The 24,395-nt window shown below is 43.7% G+C and overlaps 2 protein-coding genes across 2 annotated transcripts in view; both read left to right on the top strand.

Annotated features, from left to right (window-relative positions):
* The window catches only part of RASSF5 (Ras association domain family member 5), a 358,578-nt gene extending 340,934 nt beyond the window's left edge, over window positions 1-17,644 (top strand). Inside the window, exon 7 of the transcript XR_009555056.1 lies at window positions 17,631-17,644. The gene's annotated coding sequence lies outside the window, so the exon portion shown is untranslated. The remainder of the gene's footprint in view (window positions 1-17,630) is intronic.
* MAPKAPK2 (MAPK activated protein kinase 2) overlaps window positions 2,597-24,395 on the top strand; it is a 126,478-nt gene continuing 104,679 nt past the window's right edge. Inside the window, exon 1 of the mRNA XM_060231289.1 lies at window positions 2,597-3,197. Within this exon, the coding sequence (XP_060087272.1) occupies window positions 2,928-3,197 (270 nt within the window). The 5' untranslated portion in view covers window positions 2,597-2,927. The remainder of the gene's footprint in view (window positions 3,198-24,395) is intronic.

Genomic DNA, 24,395 nt, shown 5'->3' with positions numbered 1-24,395 from the left:
AAAATGTATATTCTGGTATGTAGTTTCTATTCTAGTATGTAGTAAGACTCTATACTTCTTTACACTTGGCACAGGAGTTTACAAGCATGACTGGCCATACTTCTCTTCTGATTTTGGTAGCCTCTGCTGGTGGGTTCTGAGCCAGGGGTGTAGACTTTTAATTTCTGAAGGGAGTGTGTGGCTAAATCTGGTCCAGGCCCACACTTAGTAATCTACATTAAATTATTTAAATATGAAATAATTTATATTTCCAAAAAACATAGGCCATCAATAATTAATCATGTGGTTTAAAAATATATATTTCCCCCCACTCATAATAGTCTGAATCTCAGTCAAAGAAAGAGGACTCTGTGTGTGGAAAGATGACATGAACTCCTTCACTGAGACAATTTCAGTAAATATTTCATTTGTGTATGAAAGGAAATACTCCCTCCCCCTCTCTTGACAACCACCAAATGAAGCAGGTTAGGTTGAGAGTATATGACTGCCCCAAGGTCACAGAGTGTGTTTCGTGGCTAAGTGGGGATTTGAACTCTGGTATCCCCAATCTTGGACCAGCACTCTAACAACTATACCAGTCACATACGGGATACTCAGTACGCACCTCCAAATGCATCTCAGAATCCACAGTAAATACTGGCTTCTCTGATACCCATACCTGAAATTATAGGACCATTTATTTGTCTGAATTAGGGTCCAGGACAGCAGAATCACCTCACTTTCTACATTTGGTGTACCAGCTTTATCTCCTCTCCCCTCATGTACAGATGCATAGAGGCAAAAAAAAAGTGCCTACCCCCATTATCTTCCATTTCTTTTTCTCTAAAGCTGCAAACTTCACCTTAACTTTCGGAATTTGAGCCACACGTCTCTGTTCCCTCCAACACACATAGCTAGACAAAAATATTCTCATCCCCTCTGTTTCTTTTTTTGCTGAAGCTGAAAGTCCCAGGATACTACCAGTACATTGTCTGTTTCAGTGATCCATGGTTGAAAACAGGAGGTTTAGGCAGAACTTCCAAAGATTCCAAGGAAAAAAATAAGGGAAGGCAGTGGAGAGCTGCTTCTGCGTGGCAAGCAGGACTATTTTTGAGCAGGAACACAGTTCTGGCTGGCTTGGCATCAAGGGATGTGGCCTAATATGCAAATGAGTTCCTGTTGGGCTTTTTCTACAAAAAAAGTCCTGGTGGCAAGTAAATGTCCCAAGGTCTCAGAGAAAGAAAGTGGAGTTGCCCATCTCTTGTAAGTGGAGAGGATGAGATTGCACAGTTAAAGTCTGCACAACTTTCATGATGCCCCCTGGCAGCCCAGAGGGCATAACCCCCTTTGGGAAATCAGAGGGGAGGCTTGATCCCTGCAGCCCCCTGTAATTTATGCCCCTGTTCCCTGCCTCAAAGTAGGGGTCTACCAGAAAGAAAACTGATTTTCAGAGCACAGATATCAGTTTCCCTGGAAAAAATGGTAGCTTCAAAGGACAGGTTCTGAGAAATGGAAGTCCCTGCTGAACTTGCTCCCTCCCTTCCTCAGTCTACAGCATCCCCAGGCACTGCCTCCAAATCTCAGTGAAATGCCCAAGCTGAAGCTGGCAATCCTAGCCATCATGAGAGTAATGTGTATCTGGAAATTTCAGGACTAATCCCTTTGATTCTACCTGCATGACGATATGGCTTCTGAAGGTGTGGATCCTTTGTGACTGATAATCTACAATTACATTCTAAATCTATAAAATAGATTTGATATCTGTAAAGAACTATGGTGGGCCAAAAATTACAAGGCTTCCCTGACTTCCCAATTCCATTTGCCTTTTGTTATTAAGATAAACACAAGGAATTTCTGTTACTATCTGGCTCTCAACCAACCACTTGAAAAGGGCAAGAAGCCACCACTTGATTTTTCTCTGGAGAGTCCACTTAGAACAGTTACCCACCTAGATTTGTACTCTTAGGAAAATTATAAATAGTTGTGTACCAAAACTTTTGATCTTCAAGATCTGAAACAACTTCTTTTTGGCAGCGTAATAAATACATTTTCAGTTGTTTGATGTATATGCTGTAGACCCCTAGGTTTTTTTTTTTTAAACTTTGGATAAATGCCAAGTTTTACTTGCCAATTCAGGGTTTTCTTCCTTCCCAGTCATAGCCACTGCATCTCCAAATTTGCCTACCGGCCTAGATTCACAGGGCATAAAAAACAGCTGACTATCAAATTAAAAAGATGTAACTCATTTGCGCCACATAATAGTTACAATCCTGGAAGCAAGCTTCTGAGTCGCACAGAGCTTCTTTTGAGAGGACCCCTGTGTGAGTGAGAAAAGTTGCTCGCTAGGTCCGACGTTCACTGGGCAATGCCTACAAGCAAAGCAGAATAACTTGCTTAATTGAATAGATCAAGTTAAAACGTGCCAGGCTCCCCTCACACCAGCTCTGCCACTCTTTCTTTTCTCCTGCCAGTCACCGGCCATGGTCCCGCCTCAGGATCCTCCCTCGCACAGGGCGCAGCCAGTCAACGCGAGGCTGTGACATCAGCGCAGGGAAGCCGACCTGGGGAAAGGAACGAGATTGATACATTGTAGCGATTCCTTTTCCTGTCTCGTCGTTCTGAAGAGTCAGCGAGCCGGGCGCTGGGGCCAAGCTGGGGTTGGGGCGGGGGGGTGTTTCTCAGAAGGGGCGGCCGCCTATTCCGGTGAGATCTGGCGGGCTGATCGGAGCTTTCAAAGTGCGGAGTTTCTTTTAGGATCCCGGGGAAATCTCTCCCAAAGAAACTGTGTCTTTTCCAAGCAGCAAAGCGAGAGGGAATCGAGTTTTGATCCTGCTCTTGAGAGCAAACTTCCTACCGCTGGGGTAAGAAAGAGAAGACGGGAGAAGGAGGAAGGGTGAGGCCGGCCAGGGAAGGGACTGCTGTTCGCTGCCTGAACTTTGGACGGCACGATGCTGTCTAACTCCCAAAACCAGAACCCCCAGGTACTTTTCCCCAACCCACCCCCTCCTCCTCCGCCTCCTCTTCAGTCACAGCAACAACAGCCACAACTGGCCCAGCAACAACAGTTCCCCCAGTTCCACATCAAGTCTGGCCTTCAGATCAAGAAAAATGCCATCACGGATGACTACAAGGTCACTACTCAAGTGCTAGGGCTGGGGATTAATGGGAAAGTTTTGGAAATCTTTAACAAGAGAACTGCGGAGAAATTTGCTCTGAAGGTAAGTTTGGAAGGGTGGGGGAAGAGGCCGAGTCTGTGATCCTAACTTCTATTTACTCGTAATTTGCCTTTTAAAAAAGTTTGGTCATGTCAAAAGTTTGAATTTCTCTTACTTGGAAATTAAGAGGTTTTTACGGGGGATGTAGAAGCTCTCCAGTTACTCAACGTTGTAAAGTTCTCTCTGCGTGCCTTTTTTTTTAAAGGGAGGGGGAAGCTGATGATGTCATTCCTCCGCGGATTTTCCCATTCTTCTCTCCCCTCCCCCCTACTGAGCATAGTCAGCATTTAAACGAATTAGGAGTTCCCCAATGAAAGATGAGGGGGTGGATGGAAAGAAACCCCAGAAGGCCAAGAGCGGGCGAATCCTGTAAACATAGGCTGGGCTTGGATTGTTGTGTCTTGATTCCCCCCACCCTTCCCACGAGGTCATGTGTCGTGCATGCGTGTACACATGTGTGTATTTGATCTGCGGTTTGCTCGGAGCTACTTATCAAAGAAGGGTGGAAGGGCGCCTGAAGATGTGTTATGAACGTCGTCCAGCGCTCTGGGGTGAGGGGAGAATGCCTTGCTTGGACAGCATCTACTCGTGAGGCGGGGATGATCGCGGTACGTGGTAGTCCGGAGCAGTGTGCGTGGTTAGGGACTCCTATTTAGTTGTGGTTTGGACATGTACACATCACACTCATTCACAGAGAGTTACTTCCGAGCGCCGTGGTACCTCTCCGCTCCTCCCCCTATCAGTTTTAACCCCGCTTCTCTAAAACTTTTCCTCCACATGTGTTGGTGAGATACAGTTCCTGGGATTTAGAGAAATGGTTAGTTTCGCCATGATTTGATAAGTGGCTGGTGCCTCTGAGCAAGGAGGTGAAAGCGGCCAGCAACAGTTTCCCCTGAGGAGAACATGTCTGCTGGCTGGGGGTGTGCGGTGGGGAGGGACCATGATAATAAGTCTTTTTCCTGGGTTGGTAACTAGCTTACTAAAAGGAATAGACCGAAAATAATTATAACAATTACTGTAAATAAGTAAAATGGAGAGTCTTAAACTGTCACTTTAACATGAAGGTTGAGAACTCTTTTGTTTCTCATCATGGACAGTGGAAATGAAGCTTACGGTGGTTTTACTTTGTTGCTTCTGTCTTAATGGGGTTCTTCTGTTATGAATTCTTTTAAGGACATTTTTCATATTCATACTCTAAAAGCACCTTGGAGTCTTCCTTCCCAGCATGTGTGATTGCTGTTAATATGAGAGAGAAAACAGAAGATATTTGCCAGAAAAAGAACTCCAATGTAGTTTCGAGAGCTTTTCATAGATGGCATTAAAGGCACTTTTTTGTATTTAGTATAACACGAATGTAAAAAGTACATTGGCTAGAATATTGCTCTCTAAACTGTCTTCTGTTTTTCCTTCTTTCCTCCCCTTCTTGTGTGATGCATATATTTTAAAACATTTATATTTTCTTAAATATACCACTCCTTAAAAAAAAGAAGAAGGTATCTTGCAAATTTGTGTTTCCCCCCTAGGTTTGCAGATATATCTCCCTTGTCTGTCTTTGGTCACATTGTATAGATATTTGATTGGCATTCTTGGGCCAGGTTCAGAATGTGATGCATAGGTTATTCAGCTCTACCTTTCCTTCCTCACTGCATGGAATAACTACATTAGAGCTCCTTCTGTCATTTACATAGAGAATTGTTTGATCTGAAGGCTGATCCTGTACCCAACTGACCTGCAGTCTGAGAGCACAGAATAGGCTCACCCTCTCTTCACTTTAACCATCTATATTTATCCTCTGCATATCCCTGTCTCAGTCATGTGCTAGGATACAATAAGTATTGTGGAATATGATCTAGTAATTTTCTTGCAGCCATAATTAGTTTTCAGGACTTGGATACATTCTTAAAAAACTGTGTTATATTTAGACTGTTAACATAAGAGCCCCCTCTTCTAGTTGTTGTTATTATTTTTTAAAAATATCAAGTGCCTTCCTGACAAGAGTATCCAGAGATATACTTTCTAATGTTAACTTTTCAGGAGCCACCTGATTCAAGGCTGAAGTCAGTTCCTAAATAGGTAATTGACTTTGATCTTTCGGAAGACCCACAGCTCCCTGATATGCTTAAACTTCTGCCACTGGTCATCAGCGGAGAGGATAGTAAGCAGGATGGATTATGAGTTGCTTTGTTCTTGAGTTACGCTTTTGCAGAATTGGGTAAAAACTGTTGCCCTGTCCCAAATGCAAAGAAGTCAAAGTCATCCTTGGTCAGGGCAGGAGGGAGTATTACTGTGTTTTAACCTTTTGCTTGCCAAAATAATTGACTGTGATGTCTGACAAACAAAACAATTGTGGGCCTGGAAAATACTGTGACACTACAGAGGGACCCTTACCCTCTCCTCTTTTTATGTATTTAATTCAGTTCATTTATACTTTACCTTTCTGCCGAATGGGGACCCAAAGCAGCTTATAACATTCTCCTCTCCTTAGCTTTCTCTCTCTTTTTTACTGTACTAAAAACCAAATCAGGTATGATGTTTTTCTATTAGTCTAGTCTGAGTTCCTTCACCTGACTCTCATATTCTTATAGTCAGAAGCTCCAGACTAAGTTCTGGAACACTGCAGGGCCCTAATTTGATCCAGGACAATCGTGGGTGGAAAAGAAGGACTTTGGAAGCTACCGGAATACTGGATCTGATAGTAATTTAACATTTGGAAAAGGATAGTATATAAACTATGTTGATGGTCTGGAGAACAGAAGGGGGGCTTAGAAATTAAATACAAATATGTTGCGGGGGAGTGATTGAGATCGTAAGGTAGGAATGGGGATCTCTAGAAGGTGAATATTTTGAAAAGGTGTGAATTTTCTGAAGGTGGATGATAGCTGGGATCTTCCATGAGATTGTGGAATTAAACCTTTTTCTGTGAGTATATGATTTTTAGGCTTGTGTTTGTCTGGTAGCCCCCCTTGAGTCTTTGGAGAGAGCAGAATAAAAACAGAAAAATAGTGAAATCCAGAGATGCTGGCCAGGGACAAAGCTCCATTGCAGGCAGTCTCACTTAGGTAGTTTGCCATCAGTGATAAGGAGTTTTGTACAACTCACGTGAGACAGAAGCTCCACAATCATATCCCTAGGCAAAAACCCTAGTGTAATATTTTGGTATATATAATAGAAATTATCTCACATAAAGCTGTGTAGATGAGTCCCTCCTTCCATTGTTGATGTTTTATGGTGACATGCTTGAATGACAGATTACTTTCAATGATAGTTCTTCCAATTAACTTTATCCTATTGCCTATGACAGCTGAACAGGGGGTGTTCATGTTTTCTCAAATCACAATTTTGAGAAATCTGAAGTAGAGCCCTTCTACAACAGCCTTAGAAGCAATGTTCCCTCTAAGCTGCAGAGTCTTGTGAGCAAAAATTCTACTTTGTGAGCTACTGGTATTATAGTTGTGAGCTGCTGGCATTAAAGTTGTGAGCTACTGCATAAATTAGTGTGCTCTGGGGTCATCCTTCCTGAACTAAAACAGAAATGTGAGAGCTGGAGGCTAAAAATCAGCTTAGAGGGAACACTGCTTAGAACTGCAGCATTTACACAAACACATGATGTGATGGACAGCTCTTAAAACAAGCTTCAAAGTGCTGCACTAATCAGTACTGGGAGGTGAAGAGTTAAATTTTCATAGGACTAGAAAGCTTTGAGTGACAGGCTGCTCCAAGTGCTCTGACTGGCCAGCACCAGCTAAGGAAAGAAATATTACCTGGATGCTGGGGGGAGGTGGGGGTGGGATGATTATTTCTGACGGATTCCTACTTTGAGAGAAGAGACAATTCTGTACTTTAGCTGCTGGAAATCTGCTCTGAGGATATGACTAGTTTTTCACAGGTGTGTTATCAAAGAAAAAGAGGTAATCTAATATTTGCATATGAGTTACAATAATGTCAATCTTTTTGTGTATAACATTTTCCAGAGGGGGTTGTCTTACATTCAAGGTAGCCTTCCTTTCAAATAAATACAGTATCTGTAACCAAGGAGGCATTCTATTCCACCCCTTTTCCAGGACAAGTGTAAATGACCACTGTTTATTTCTGCCTTTATTGATTTGCTCTCATGATTAGCATGAGAAACATAAGCTTCTAAAATCTTCATTACCCCCAAATGCTAAAAGTGTAGATCTGCATCCTTTTTAAAAGAGATTTCTGAACTGAACAAAGCCTTGAACAATTGTTGTTGCTGTCATTCCAGCTATATTCAGGCACTGGATTCAATTTTTGTAAATAATAAAAACATGGGGTTCATGTGTAGTACTTTTGACTGGTAGGATTCAAAGTGCTTTTCAGACAAAAGCATGCAGAGAGCTTTCTGTTGTTACTGTTTGCATTGCTGCAGCACTTCAGATCCTTTGAGTACTACAGCTTCTTTACCCCAAAGTGCAGAAAAACAAAGGATTTGCAGCCTGGTTCTCTGCATGCTTGGGTGGCCAAAGCTCACAGTGAGCTAAAGCTGGCCAGGGAGTCTCGCTACAAGAAAATATTCCTCATATATGTGAGGAGCAAATGCAAGATAAAAGAGGCAATGAGCCCACTGTTGGGTGAAAAATAAAGAAACTCTGACAGAGGAAAGAGAGATCTCAGAAGGGCCTATGTTTCCTCAGCTTTTTTTCCCTGAAGAAGAGAACAGGCTCTAGAGATGGGCACAACATCCGGGCTGCTGGTTAACATGGACAAAGAGGTAGCTGAGAAACATCTGGCTTCATTGAATGAGTACAAATCCCCTGGGTTAGATGGTATGCACCCAAGAGTGCTCAAAGAACTTTCTAGAAAGCTTGCAGACCCTATGTCCATTTTCCAGACCTCTTGGAGGATGGGAGATGTGCCACAAGACTGGAGAAAGGCAGATGTTATCCCAATTTTCAAAAAGGGAGGAGGGATGACCCAGGAAACTATAGATCATTCAGTCTGACCTTTGTCCCAGGGAAGATACTGGAGCAGCTTTTAAAGGGATCAGTCTGCAAGTATCTAAAGGACAATGTGGTGTGATCTGGGGAAGTCAACACAGATCTGTCCTCAAAAGGTCCTGCCAAATCAACCCTGTTTCCTACTTTGATTGAGTGATGAGCTTACTGGATCAAGGGAATGCTGTGAATGACATTTTCCTGGTTTTCAGTAAAGCTTTTGACAGGGGTCCCCATGATATTCTGATGGGTAAACTAGAGGATGGTGGACTGGACTCTATGATAGTTAGGTGGATAGGGAACTGGTTAGAGAACCACACTCAAAGAGTAGTTGTCACTTGTCAGTGGCATTTTATCTTAATAGGAGGTATTCAGTGGGGTGCCACAGGGTTTGGTTCTGGGCCCAGTATTTTTCAGTATTTTTTATCAATGGTCTGAAAGTGGGAGTGGAGGGGCTACTCATTAAATTTGCAGATGACACCAAATTGGGAGGAGCAGAGAACACACCAGAAGACAGAGATAGAATTCAGCAAGATCTGAACGCACTGGAAAAGTGGGCAGAAGTGAGCAAGATGCAATTTAACAAGGATAGGTGCTGAATTTTACATCTGGGTTACAAAAATGAGGAACAGTCATACTGGATAGGGGATACACTTTCGGGTAGCAGTATGTGTGAACAAGATCATGAGGTACATATGTTAAATATAAATTAAATATGAACAGCCAGTGTGATGCAGTGACAAAAAAAGGCTAATGTGATCTTGCAGTGTATCAACAGAAGCATAGCATCCAAATTGCAAGATGTCATAGTCCTACTGTACACTGCATTGGTCTGGCCACACCTGAAGTATTGTGCACAGTTTTGGAGGCCTCACTACAAAAAAAGATGTGGACAGAATGGTATGAGTACAGAGGAGAGAAACAAAGGTGATCAGGGTCCTGGAGACCAAGCCCTATAAGGAAAGGTTAAAAAGGATTTAGGAATGTTCAGTCTGGTGAAGAGGAGGTTGAGGGGGCACATGATAGCTCTCTTTAAGTATTTGAAGGGCTGTCACTCAGAGGAGGGCAGGGAACTATTCCTGTTGGCAGCAGATGATAGGACTTCCAATAATGGGTTTAAATTAAGGGTGGGAAGGTACTGACTGAATATTAGGAAAACCATTTTTTGCAATAAGAATTGTTCAACAGTGGAATCAGCTACCTAGGGAGGTGGTCAATTCCCCCTCACTGGCAGTCTTTAAGCAGCAGTTGGACAAACACTTATCAGGGATGCTGTAGGCTGATCCTGCATTGAGCAAGGGGGCTAGACTAGATGGCCTGTAAGGCCCCTTCCAACTCTGTAATCCAATGAGTAATCTCATTTAATTTGTTGGGCTGCATGTTGTGATTGCAAACCAAGTTTTAGCAAACCTGTACAACTCCATTGTCATTCCTTTCTCAGACTTTCTCTTTTTATGTTTTTACAATGCCTATGGAAATCTGACCAATCCCAGCATCCTGGCACATTCTTCTGTACACTGCATGCATGCCTTTTGTTTTTATACATATTACATTTGTATTGGTTTCTAAGAGGGGTGAAAAGGAAAACGGGCTGGGTGGGTGGCATAGCCTGTACTTGGAAAGGTTTATACTGTATGCCACTTCTGTGTTCCTGTCACTGTCTTAGTATACAAGAAGGGTTTAAAGAAGTCTGTGAGAAAAGGTTCTTTCAAGGACAAGGGGTTGCCAACCTCCAGGTGGGGCCTGGAGATCTCACAGAATTAGAAGTGATCTCCAAAATATAAAGATCAGTTCTTCTGGAGAAAATGGCTGTGTTAGAGAGTGGACTTCATAGAATTATATTTTACTGGGTCTCTCCACTCCCCAAATCTTGCTCTCCTCAGGTTCCACCTCCCAAATTTTAGAGAATTTTCCAACATGGAGTTGGGAACCATACAAGGGACACTGACTTATCAGTTTACAAAAAGAATATATTGCCCATACCAACAAATGCCATATAGGTACAGGATGGAAAGATCAAGATGTTAGAGCGGATCTAAGAAGACCTAAGCTTTAACGAGTGCTTATACCATAGTTCTAAGCTTATTCAAACCTATATTCATCAAAACTAGCAATTCTGGAAATTGTACATTAAGTTCCAGTATCTAGTCTAATTCAACAGTTCTCTACTCTTCCAAGCAAAGACTCTGATTCTAGTATCTTTAGCTGTGGAGCATTTGATGTGGAAGTGCGCAGGGTGTTTTGAATGATTGACTTCTTGATTTTGTGATCTCACAGTTCTGAACTCTGGCAGCACTTCCTGCTTCAGCTGTGGTTCCAAAAATACTGTGCAGTGAGGCCTCCTTTCCTTGGTATGGTGGGACCCCCCCCCCCGGCACCATTTATTTATCTCTTTGTTTACAGATCCTACAGTGTTCTGGCTAGGGTTGCCAGGTCTGACTCAAGAGATATCTGGGGACTTTGGGGGTGGAGCTGGGAGCAAGGGTGTGACAAGCACAACTGAACTCAGAAGGGAGTACTGGCCACCACATTTAAAGGGACCGCACACCTTTTAAATGCTTCCCTCTGATCCAATCTTTTTTGAAACTTGGGGGTTGTTTGAGGAGAGGCATCGGATGGTATGCTGAAATTTTGGTGCTTCTACCTCAAAACACTCCCCTCCCCCCCGAGCCCCACGTACTCATGGATCAATTCTCCATTATTCCCTATGGAAATTGGTCTCCATAGGGCATAGTGGAGTGCTCAGCAGACATTTCCCTCCCCTCGCCTTTCTGATGATACTGAAATGGGGGCGGGGGAGGGCCTCCAAACCAGGGAATCCCCTGCTCTCAACTGGGAATCGGCATCCCTAGTTCTGGTTGGGGAATCTCAGACTTGCATGTTTTTTTTTTTCGAAAAATGTCCTGTTTGGAAAGCTTCAGTAAATGATGCCATAGCTATGCGGTACATTTGTGAGTTGGAAGTTTTGCTAGAGCAATAGAAGCATATGAGTAGTAGGGTTGTATTGTGGTTTAAAGTTGCTCTCATTGAGAAGTCCAAAAGGTCATTTTCAAATATGAACAATCCATTGTTCCTAGGGCTGAACCTGAACATCAAATAAAACTAACTGGTTAATATAGTGTCCTAGTTCATATGAGAAGAGGCTGCAAAGGACATGAGTGACAATGCTTTTTAAAATAAAGTCAGTCTGAACTAATGCTGTTCTATCCTACTTATAGGTATCTGCACAATATGCAACACTAGATGGCCAAAATGATTGTTGGAAGTAAACCACAGAGGCACGTACAAACACCTCTGATTTAGGGGGACTGGGTGGTGACTTAACATTTCTGTACCCATCTCAATAATCCATCTTGTCCTGCTTCCCCACTGGCCTGTGAAGCTGGTAAGGCCCATAAGACCTGTGCTGTTGAATTACTTTCAAATCTACATCAAATTTGCATAGGCACTTTGATCACCTGATTACTGAGAAAAAGCACTATCTAAATACCAACAGACATCACAGCTTAGACACCACAGGTAGAGCTTTTGTATTGGCTGACATCAACTGAAATGCAGCATTTCTCATTGGAGGCAGTTTGCTTGCTTAACTATGAGTTGTCAGGTGGCATGTTATCCAGTGGTCTATTTGCATGTGCGTATCAACTATAGTCCCATCTGTCTTCTCTAAAATTTCTAGTGAGGAACTGACTAGGCCCCCCTCTTGTTTGATTATGGCTTAAGGCTTGTGATATATGTGTGATTGTGATTGTGACTTAAGACTTGTGTGGCCTGTATCATGGGTATAAAGCAAGACTTCATGACCTATAAAATGTCTTCAGTAGAGACAGCTGTGTGGCTGGCTTCCTGCAAGTCATGCAGGGAGTGAACTTAAGGGGAAAAAATGTCCCATGTCCTTTTTTGGCATATTACTTGTGGTACCAACTGTGTTATAATGTCCACCCAGAATCATGGGAGATTGCTGCTGGAATCTGCCCTGTGACTATTGAAATGTATGTCTTTAAGGTCACCAGAACCTCTGGTTGAGGTGGGGGTCCCCTGCTGTCAGGACCTACCCCCCAGCTGCAAATCAGCTAGCTAGTGGGAGGACATACCTGTAGAAAGAGGAACGCCCAGGCCATGTTGCCGGCATCACACAAGAAGTGTCATCATCATGTCAGCAACATCCAGGGGACATTCATGTATTTGGCCAAAAATTCTATGGCAGAAGTCATTTTTATCATAGAATTTTGTTCAAATACCAGAGCTTCACAGCAATGTTGCAGATTGATGATGTCACTTCCTATGCAATGCCAGCGACATGGCCTGGGCCTTCCTTTTTCTCCTGGTAAGCCCTTCGCATCCTCTGCCGGTTGCCAGAAGGTACCTGGCAGCTCTATCTTTTTGGAAACTAGGGGCAGCTGTATTATTACAGATCATATACTAACCTACCATATTGAGTTGGAAGTATATGGCTGCCACATCTGGACTCTTGATTCTTTTTCTCTGGCTCTGAAGGAGGGAGGACTCCAAACAGCATCTCTCTGTGGAGCTGATTGTACACAGTGTGACTAGCCTCCTTCCTTTGTTCTTTCTTTGGGTCTCTGAAGTTTCCAGCTGGATTTACAGGTTAGAGAGCCCTGTGGCACAGAGTGTTAAAGCTGCAGTACTGCAGTCCTAAACTCTGCTCACGACCTGAGTTCAATCCCCGGCAATAGCTGGGTTTTCAGGTAGCCGGCTCGAGGTTGACTCAGCCTTCCATCCTTCTGAGGTCAGTAAAATGAGTACCCAGCTTGCTGGGGGGAAAGTGTAGATGACTGGGGAAGGCAATGGCGAACTACCCCATAAAAAGTCTGCTGTGAAAATGTTGTTAAAGCAACATCACCCCAAAGTCTGAAACGACTGGTTCTTGCACAGGGGAACTTTCCTTTCCTATAGCTGAAATTATAAATTCAAATTCTCCAGTCTTCATACAGTTTCCACACTTAACTCCTAAATACTACTGGGAAATAAGATTGTTGAGGGTGAAGCTAGCAGCAGCATTTGAATATTCCAGGAAAATTAATGCTGAACCTGCCTCATGAACCTGCCTTTGTCTTTGCCCTCTCCCTTCCTGTCATAGTGCACTAGTGCATTTGGCTAAGGAGGGAAGAGGCCAGCCCTGTCCTGCCTTTGTGATAATAGTTCTCTTCACAGGTGAAGAGGACTGCAGCAGCTAAGGGTGTGTACTTCAAAAGTTCTCCATTTAATTTCATTCTGGGATTTTGGAAAGGACATGATTCTTGGGAGTGTTGGTACCATTTTGGGGGGTGGGTGGGTTGGAGTATTAGCACCTGGGAATCATGTCTGAAAAAAACAAGATACCCCCTCCCCAAGACAGCAGGAGTGCAAGGGAGAGAGAGACAGATGCTGTGCCCTCACTGGGCTATGGCCTCCGTAGGACAGTTCTCCCCCAGAGGATCTTGACAACTGAAAAGGCCACTGTGGTGTCTGCACTGGAGCTCTGCTGGGTGTTGTCTCTGCCTCTGCTAAATACAAAATACTCTCAAAATTGCAGGAGATAAATTTTTGTTACTCTCAAAACTTCAGGAGTGTTTTGAGTCATTTTAGGAATTTCTGGACTGACCCCCCCCCAAAAAAAATCAAATTTCAGGAGTAATTTCACCTTAGGAATATCCAAGTATACACTCTTAGTGCTTGTCCTGCTTCAGGTTGCTTTGTTCAGGAAGCTTTGACCTACATCCTGAATTCCAAGAGTAACTGTACGGCTAGACTCCTGCCTAGCCCTAACAAGAGGAGATTTGGATAGGCAGTATCATGGGCGCTGTTGATTTTGGCCTTTGGAAAGTAAAGGGCCAGTATGGTGTAGTACTTAATGCTGGTGGACTCTAATCTGAAGAACCAGGTTTGATTCCTACTCCTCCTCCACATGAAGCCAGTCACAGTTCTCTCAGAGCTCTCTCAGCCCCACCTGCCTCACAAGATGCCTGTTGTGGGAAGAGGATGGGAGAGTGAACATAAGCTGCTTTGAGACTCCTTAAGTCAGAGAAAAGTGGGATATCTTCTAAATATCTAAAATCTCAAATGCAATGGTGTTACGTTCCTAATGAAAGGGGAATGAGGTCCCTTCTAAAAGTTGTATGTCTGTGTGTATTGCTTTTTACCTGTATGTGTGGGAAAATTTTGGGAAGCTAGATACCAATAATGATGAAGGAATCAGAGAAATGATTTTGTAGGTAATGGCTCTATTTAGCATATTTTGAATCAAATGAAATAGAAATTTGTACCATTATACCAGTATCTCAAGGAACATTATAACATCTTTTCTCAGATCCTGATTTGTGAGGTCTGGGTTTTGAAGTTTAGAGTTTAGCAGCAAAAACTGAAGATTAGGCACCAAATGGCTGCTGTCCTGAATCTCTGAGGGTCACACCATCAAGCTGGCAGGGAGATCAATCAGAAGAGAAACACCTGTTTTGTAATCTGCCTCCTTTCTCCCCTTCTCTTTTTTGTGTTTATTGTATTTTCTGTTATGTATTGTAAGCACCTTTGGGTGCCCACTGGGAAGAAAAGCAGGATGCAAACAATGAAGTCTCTAAGTTATAAGAATCTTTTGTGCAGTGCACAGATCTCTGTTGGTCAGTGGGGCACGTGAGAGATGGAGCACAAAGCTCTGAACTGAGTCAGTGAAGTTGTATGAGCATCTTTTTTTGCAGAAACTTTTTTTGTTGCTGAGATGGTTAAGGGTTGTGTGTAGATCACTGTGGACGGCATAATTTCCAACAGTATAAAATAGGTGCATCAGTGTTGCTTGAAGTGAGCTAAATGGTTTGTAGTATGTTAGCAAAACATGTGGGCCATTCTGTAGTGTCTGTATCAGGGTTTCTGAGTTATTAGCTCCACACCATCTTTCTATAAACAGGCAGTGAAGACCTGTAGTAGTTTCAGAAGGCACCATATCCCCAAAGTGCCATATTATTGAAGCAAATACCATTCTTTCCTATGAGGCTTCTCACTGGTAGTCTTTGAAAGAAAACTCAGGCTCCTATGAATGTTGTTCTGCAGTGCCAGAGTGTGTGAGCTAATGGCTAAGCCATGGGTAACCTAAAGCTTTAACTCAGTGTTCTGGTGCTGACTCTCATTACGATTTGCTGATAGGCATATTATATAACTTAATCTTTTCCCCTCTTTGTAGACTAGGGTAGAAACAGTTGCCTTACAGGCTAAACGTTTTAATTGTTGAAGGTGCTTTTGGTAATGGCTGATGATAATTTGAGAACTTTGTGGCAAATGAAGTCTGGTTGGTGCTTTGCATAGTGTCTCATGTTCCATGATGAACTTCATGATTATTCATGGCAGCATATATGTTGCCCTCTCACGGCTGCTTTCATACTACTGCTGGCGCTGAATGCAGATTCTGCTTAGAAACTCTGAGGAGATTGCATATAATGCTAGCAGCACCCATCCAGCTACAGTCATTTCAAATCCACCAAGCTGAGGACCAGATTTGAGTATTTCTTTTTCTTTTAGTGTCAGAGAAAAAAAAATCCTTTCTCTTGGACAGCATTTCTATAGCATACTGTGTAAACTACAGAATAATGGCTTTGTTATGATGACTGTATAGCTCATACAGTCAATGCATGGCCCTCAAACATTATTGTATATACAGGTTTTACTAAATGAAGAGATGTAAAATTTACGGAAACTTTGAAGACATGGAAGAAACTTGGGGTTTTGTGTGAAAAAAATTAGAAATTTTAGAAGAGGGGAAATGAAACATATTCAATGCATACTTTTTAAAATAAAGCCTAAACTTATTTATCAGCTTTAACAACATAAAATACATAATGTATATCTTGGCATATGAAAATTTACTATTCAGGATGTCCATGAAATTTTAACGCCCCCACCTCACAAATGCCTTAGATTTCTACAAGCAAAATTGTAAATGTATGCAATAGTTATACAGAGAGAAGAGTTTGCAAATGGTTGCATATTTAGCCCATGCATTTTAGGTTTTGCCTTCTGAGAGTTAGGAAAAAAATAGGGGCTCAGAATAGAAGAATCACACTTGTTTGGAGTGGGGGGGGGAACAGTCTTCTGTAGTTGAAATAGGACTAGCAGCATATTTGTATATGAAGTTCAGCTTTATAACATTTGAAACCTTGAATCATAATGCTTTGTAAGTGGGGACTTGGAAAGACTTGTGGGGGAGGGGAAATCCCACCACCCAGTTCCTCCCCTGTAAGAACACAAGAAGAGCCCTGCTGGATAAGACTAGCCATCTGTCTAGTCAAGCATCATGTTTCACACAGTGGTCAATCAGTTGCTATGTTGGGCCAGCAACAGGACATGTGCCTTTTCCTGATGTTGCTTCCTAGCAGTGACATTCAGTGGTTTCATTGCACTAAATGTGGTGGTTCCATTTAGTCACCATGGCTAGTTCCACTGATAGAAGTATCCTGTGAATTTGTTGAATCCTCCTGTGACAACCTAGCCCCATTTCCTCACTCAAATGCAGGTTTTCCCCTCTGTTTTTCTTCCTTTCTGGCTGAGCAGCCCCTTTATTTTATTCATTTATGAAGGTTTATGGTTGTCCCACCCTGTCATTGTATTATGATGTTGGCTCATCCCAGGAACTTCAGGGAAGTGACAAGATCACCCTCTTTAGCTTAAACTTCTGAAAATGGTACATGAAAGGCTTTTTAAAGCTCAAAGATAAAAAAAATATTTTATTCAACATAGTGGAAGAAACGTCAGGTGAAATGTCTGAAGTGAAACAAATATAAATCTGTGACTTATTATAATCACAAACTCCAGTTCATATGTTTTCAGCAAGTGAGAGTTTTAAACTTTTCACACAGTCTTAGAGTCTTTGATATGAGAGGTTTTTGTTTCCGTATTTCCTAAACACTGCAGTATACTTTCTTGAGTTTTAACTGACTGTTCAGGTTTCAAAAGGCAGGAATACACAAGCACCCAAATTCCTTCTCTGAACACTCCAGGGATCACTCCAATCTTTGATCTATCTCTTCTCTAGCTAGATCTACCCCTTTTCCTGGCCTTTGCTGATCCACCCACTCCTTGCCAACTTTCCCAGCCCTCAGTCAGTGCTAAACTATCCTCAGTCAAGGCTAAACTGTTTCAGTTCTCAGTCAATGTTACACTCTACACCAGGGGTGTCAAACATGTGACTCAGGGGCCAGATCAGGCCATCGGAGGGTTTCTATCAGGCATGGGAGCGACTCACTGTTGCCTACTTCCTTCTCCCTCTCTTGCTTCCTTCTGCATCACAGCTTACTTTGCCAGGTTTGTTCAGTCAAGCTACAGAGTAAAGCCTCTATTTTCGCCATTGGCTGACCAACACATGAAGCAACTTATGTACAAAAGCTCACAGTGTCCAGCCATTTCATGTTTTCCTCTGTGTCTCAGGCTCAAAGCATTAACCATGAGATTTCTGTAATGAATACCAGTAAATCAGAAGTAGGCTTGCAACTTGCAGATACACTCCTGAACAGCATATTCAAGATTGCTACAGCACCGACACTATCTCCAGATTTTGATGCAATAATTCAGAGCAAGAGGAGTCAGTTATCAGAGACTGTTAAACAAAATATTGCAAAAGTGCTAATGTTTAAACTATGTTTTATTTAATGTTTTTTTAAAATATTTAATTGGGTTTGTCTGTGTCCTTTGCAATGTTTATATCTCTGCTACCTACAATACATTTTATGACACACATGGCCTAGCCAGGTCTCATTTATGTGAGATCTGGCTTTCATAACAAATGAGTTTGACACCCCTGCTCTGCACAGTCAGGGCTAAACTGAGTTCTCTTCAGCAGTCAGTTCCCTTGTCTGGCTCAACTGATGCTAACCATTCAAATTCCTTTGAACAGCCTGTCACCCAAGGCTCTCTGACTCTGTGAGTCATTAACCCTTCACAATCCTTTGCATGTTTACACAACACATAAGAGCTTTTAAAGTGTGCCACACATCCCTGTAAAGCAATTTATGCTTGGGGCGTCACTATATCCTTTGGCAACAAATTCCATATTTTAATCACTCATTGAGTAAAGAAATGCTTCCTTTGGTTTGTTCTGAAACCATGGTCTGTCAGGTTCATTGGGTGCTCCTGAATTCTGATACTTTAGGAGAGGGAGAAAAAGTTGTCTCAATTTATCCTCTGTACCTCATGAATAATTTTATACATCTTTTAATAATTTTCCCCTTAGGCATCTGTTTTCTAAACTGCAAAAACCCAAGCTCTTAAATCTTTTTTTCTCACAGGAAAGGTGCTCTAACCCCGTAATTATCTTGGTTGCCTTCTTCTATACTTGTTTTCAGCTCTGCAGTATCTTATTTGAGATATGGTGACCAGAACTATACACAGTATTCCGAATGAGGCCACACTATAAATCTATCCACGGGTATTTTAATATTGGTATTTTTATTTTTCATAGAAGCATAGAGTTGGAAGGAACCTCTAAGGTCATCTAGTCCAACCACCTGCACACTGCAGGAACTCCTCAAATACCCCCCCCACACACACACATTTTCCCAGTGACCCCTGCTCCATGCCCAGCAGATGGTAAAAACCTCCAGGATCCCTTGCTAATAACCTTTGGCTTACACTGACTAATTTCACACTTTACCTTACTTCACACCTTACCTTACAGTAACCTCACACTTACCCACATTAAATTTCACTTACCCCACTGTTGCCCAGTCATTCAATTTAGACAGATCCTCATGGAACTTTTCACAGTTGACCGTGGATTTCATCATCCTTAATAGTTTTGTTTCATCCAGGAGCTCCTTTGAGCCCAGCTATGGGGGCAGTTGAGTCTGGGAGTCTTGGAGTGCCTCCAGGAGTGGACTGCGTAGGCATGACTTGCTCGCAGCCCCTGTTCATACTTATCGGCAGACCCAAGAGGGCTGAGCTGGAGCTGCAGGTGAGCCATGCTGATGCCCTGCCAGGCAGGGATGCAAAAAAACAAAACGTATTGTGTCCAAAAAACAAATGACAACTTACAAAAAATAATACATTATATTATAGAAAACATCCAGACTAAATACCAACATTCAGACATTAAAGAACAAAGAACAATCCCATATAAACAATATCAAAGGATGACTCCGAAAACAATCTTCATGCAGTCTGTAAGGAGTGCTAAGACTCAAGTGTAAAGTTCAAATGGAGTCCTTCCATGGCGTCAGCTTCAAAGGAGAAATTCTTTCTTTCGCGCAACCACCGGTTTGAATTGCGTTCCGCTGCCTTTACAGCTTCTTCATAAGCCAACTCTGAAAAGGTCCTCAGACCAACATCTCTCCCAGTACATACAGGATAGGCAGCGGAACGCAATTCAAACTGGTGGTTGTTTTCAGAGTCATCCTTTGATATTGTTTATAAGGGATTGTTCTTTGTTCTTTAATGTATGAATGTTGGTATTTAGTCTGATGTTTTCTATAATATAATGTATTAATTTTTGTAAGTTGACATTTGTTTTTTGGACACAATAGGTTTTGTTTTTTGCATCTTTGCTTATATTGTGCTGCCAGGCAGGGAGCAATCTCCTCCAAGCATAGCTTCCCTCACATGGGAAGCCAGCCTCAGAGAAGCCGCACTGGGATGTCGACCCCTGGTTGGCTGCTTTTGCTTTCAAGACGAGAGCAGCCACCGGGGGGGGGGGCAGCATTCTCCTCCGATCTCAGCTTCCCTCATGAGGGAAGCAGGGGTCAGAGAAGCCATGCCAACCACTGCCCGGCTGCTTTTGCCTTCAAGGCAGGAGCAGCCGGGTGAGGCTCCTTCTCCTCATTCTCCAAGCCCAAACTAAGGGAAACTAGGCTTGAAGAAGAGCACATCCTAATGCACTGACCTGCTCTTCTCAGCTTCCCGGGTCTATGACCCGGGAAGCTGAGAGTGGTGGGGCAGCGTCCCATAGGCAAGCTGGCACCCTAGGTGGCCACCTACCTCACCTACTCCCACACACCACTCATGAATTTTAGCAATTGTGTGCTGATAGGGCTGTCCTTAGGGAATTCAGGGGCCTGGGACAAACTTTTTGTGAGACTTCTGAACTTTGCACAGATTCTATGAAGCTAGTGATGGATGAAGTTTAAGCACCGTTGTGGACCTGAAGGTATGTGTGACTGGCTTTCAGTGGATCTCAGATCATTTCCAATCCTTTGGTTATTGGGGTTTTTGGGTGGCTTAGGCTTGGAAGCACACATGGGATATGCTTTTAGTCCATGCTGCCCCAGTCATTCCCTTGACTTCTGGGCAGGCCTGGGGCTAGGGGTTCCTGGTCCCCTATGCTGAGCAACGATCCTCCGCCCCCCTCCTTTGCTGAGGCCTCCTGAGCCTCAGGAGACCCCAGCAAAATCCAGAAGCCCCATTTGCAGGGAGGGCTTCTCTGGAGCAGCCCTCTATGCAAATGCTCCCCCCCAACCTTCCTGCAGTGCAGGAAGGCTGAATAAGGCCAGATCACCTCATTTCCATTGATAGCTCCTCGAGAGGAATCCTCCATGCAAATTGCCAAACAAACTCTTTCCTCTGCCAAAGTCTCGGGTGGGGGAAAGAGCCAGTGCGGGGCCTCCTCTTTGCTCTCAGGCTGTCTTTCCTGCAGAGGAGGCAGCCCGGAAGTGAGGCCGAACCACCTCTTTCCTCCACCCGAGTCTTGGGCGGGGGAAAGAGATAGCTGTGCCAGCTGGCATATGGGGAGGGGGCACCTTGCAGCGCATGGTAGGCCATGTGACACCCTAGGCAGCCACCTACATGGCCTACTCCCACAAGCTCCCATGTGGACCTTGTACTAGATTGGGAGCTCAGGTGATTTGCTTTGGGTTAGACAGTGGCTTGAGGCTGAAAGCATGTGCTCCTCTGTGCCTTTGGCACCAAGCTTGTAGGTCAGCAAAGAAGCAGTTTCTGGGATTCGAAAGGCTTCCCCTCGAAGTGTGGTTCTGTATACTAGGATTAATCTTTGAGGCTCTGGGGACCTGAGATCTAGATTCATAGAATCAAAAATTTGGAAGGAGCCTAAAGACCACCCAGTCCAACTCCCTATTCTATGCAGGATGATCTAAAGCATCTGTGACAAATAATCATCCAATCTCTCCTTGAACACCTCCAAGGAAGTGTGCAGCAGATGACTTGTACTGCCCTAAAATTAGCTGGAACTGAATTTTTCTTGAATTGCAAAACAGCAAAACCCAAATGCTGCACTGGCCATTAGACATACAAAATAAAAGGAAGTGAAGGATGGGTGGAGTCCCTCTTGGTGTGTTCTCTGTACGCACAAATAAAAATAGATGATTTTATGGGAATTGAGCAATGTGTGGTGAAGACAGTAAACAGAGTAGATGAAGCTAGATTCTTCTATAACAATTATTGCCTCTTCTTCTTTATGATTCTCTCCCCCCCCACACACCAGTAGTTAGATCGTGGGTCCCACTGTTTAAAGAGTCCTCGTCCCAAGACGTAGAAGTGTCATGGGTGCTGGGGACCCTGCAGAGGAAGTTGAGCCTGCAGAAGAAACTGTGCCCCTGCCACCTGCACCAGTGTCCCTGCCTCCTGCTGGAGAAGATCCCAGCCCTCCTGCCTCACCCTTGCGGGTGGCGCGTGTGCGTGACCGCCTCCGTCAGGACCTCAGGGATCGGAGGAGGGCGGCACGCTCACAAGCAAGATGCTCCCTGAGCCCTGAGTTTTGAGAGGATTCTGGCTCTTCTAAGAGCACGGATGCTTGAGTTGTAACAGGATCCTGGCTGCCTCTCTGAGCCAGCAATTAGCCCAAATGGGCAACAGCCGGCAGAGGGCTATATAGCTGTAGGCTTTGGAAGGAGGCTTTGTGGAAGCAACTAGTCATCTCCCTGACGTTCTAGCATCCACTCCGGCTTGACTTTGGTTTCTGGACTCCCTGACTTTGGCTTGTGACTTCTGGACTCCCTGACCTCGGCTTCTGGACCTCGGACCTGCGATACTTGTACAGTGATTTGGATTCGGTGCCTCGGACCCTCCTGCTTACTGGCTGCAGACCTCGGACTGCCCCTGGACTTTGCCTGACCCGTCCCCAGCCGTGAAAAGAAGGCTGCAAAGCCAGTCACCTGGCAGTGCTAAATAAGAGGATGAGGCACTCAGTTCTCTACAGCAGGGGCCCCTTGGTTCCAGTCTGTGGCCTGTTAGCAACTAAGCCACAGAGCGAGGCAGAGGCACTCGCTCAGAAGGACCACCTCTTTAATAAAGGACCAGCATGGCCTTTCTCTGAAGCACCACCTCTTTCATCCCCCTGGATCGTGGGTGGGTGGAAGGGCAGTGAACTTTGTCTACCCCTCATTTAAAGACTTTCATGGGGGGCAGGGATGGGGTGTGGATGGGGGGGGCAGCCTGTGATGGAAAAAGCCCCAGCACTCCCCCCCCCCCATACACATACTCTGGTCCATGGAATAATTGTCTTCCACAAAACCGGTCCCTGGTGCCAAAAATGTTGGGAGGCACTGCTCTACAACCTATGGCTGCTTCTAGAGTAGCAGTCTTGCAGGATACTTGTTGAAGTGAATAGAGTTAGATTTCTCAATGGGAACATTTCAAAAGTTTCAAAAGTATGTAGAAGCTAGCTTGACATCTATAAAACTACTGCAAGACGTGCTGTCAGGTAACCACAGTAAGGAAATGCTATTGTGGGTGCACAGCAGTGTCCCCATTCAGATTCCTGTTCCTGAGACCTACAAATTTGACTTGTTCCTTGCTTTCAGGATTCCAACAGGACTTTGATTGCAAAATGGAATATATTCATATTACCTGAGGACCTCAGTGAGTATTCTCAATATGGTCTGGCAAACATTCTGTGCATGTTCAGTATAATTCATTTCCTTTAAAAATGTGAATTAGTATAAGGGCTTTTTTGATAGAAAAAGCCCAGCAGGACTCATTTGCATATTAGGCCACACCCACTGATGCTTAGCCTGTTGCAACTGCATTCCTGCCCCCCCAAAAGCCCTGATTAGTGTAAATAAATGTTTCAGTCGCTCTTCATTTTAGAAAAAAACAGAATGCCCAGATCCATATTTAGATTTTCCTTACTAGGCCTGTCTTTCAGATGTAAACTATGTTTTTTTAAAGAAAAGCACTGCCTAAATTCATAGTTGGATTCTTGCTGGCCTTGAAAATCTCCCTTGTTGTGTTTTTCCTGGCCAGAGTTTTGTAGGATCTTAGCACATGACAGTGATATCATTTGTACCAGGGCTTTTTTGCATATTAGGCTACACCCCCTGACATCACCAATGTTTAACACAGGGCTTGTAGAAAAAGTCCAGGAGGAATCATTTGCATATTAGGCCATGCCCCCAACACTAAGCCAGCCAGAACTGTGTTCCTGTGCATTCCTGCTCAAAAAAAGCCCTGATTGGGAAAGAGTTATGCCTTGCTGAAAACAAAAGTATAGTCACGCGCCTTGGGATTAAATTTCCTCCATGTATTTTACAAATTTTCCTGCTTCACTAAATAAAAAAATGACTTTGGTAATTTCCCCTCCTTAGTTCTGGTCAAGTCTGCAGATTCAATGATGAATTGGTATTGATACAAAGACTCTATTTTATTGATACTGGTTACTTGAGGCCTAAACCAATTCTTGAAAAGACTAAAGTTCATACAGTAGATACATTGCATTTAAGGTACACTTCAAAAGGATTCCTATGGGAGGGGGAATTGCTAGGGAGGACTTTCACACATAGATGTTACAAATACATTCTCATGTTGATTAGGGCCCAGTTGGCCTTAGGGTTGCCAATCCCCAGGTGGGGGCAGGGGATCCCCCGGTTTGGAGGCCCTCCCCCCACTTCAGGGTCATCAGAAAGCGGGGGGAGGGGAGGGAAATGTCTGCTGGGAACTCTGTTATTCCCTATGGAGATTTATTCCCATAGAAAATAATGGATAATTGATCCACGAGTATCTAGGGCTCTGGGGGGGCTGTTTTTTGAGGTAGAGGCACCAAATTTTCAGTACAGCATCTAGTGCCTCTCCCCAAAATATCTTCCAAGTTTCAAAACGATTGGACCAAGGGGTCCAATTCTATGAGCCCCCAAAGAAGGTGCCCCTATCCTTCATTATTTCCTATGGAAGGAAGGCATTGAAAAGGTGTGCCGTCCCTTTAAATGTGATGGCCAGAACTCCCTTTGGAGTTCAATGATCTTGGCTCCACCCCTAATGTCTCCTGGCTCCACCCCCAAAGTCCCCAGATATTTCTTAAATTGGACTTGGCAACCCTAGTTGG

Source organism: Heteronotia binoei, chromosome 2 (genome assembly GCF_032191835.1).
Source record: "Heteronotia binoei isolate CCM8104 ecotype False Entrance Well chromosome 2, APGP_CSIRO_Hbin_v1, whole genome shotgun sequence".
Lineage (NCBI taxonomy): Eukaryota > Metazoa > Chordata > Lepidosauria > Squamata > Gekkonidae > Heteronotia > Heteronotia binoei.
This window is presented reverse-complemented; position numbering and strand designations above follow the sequence as displayed.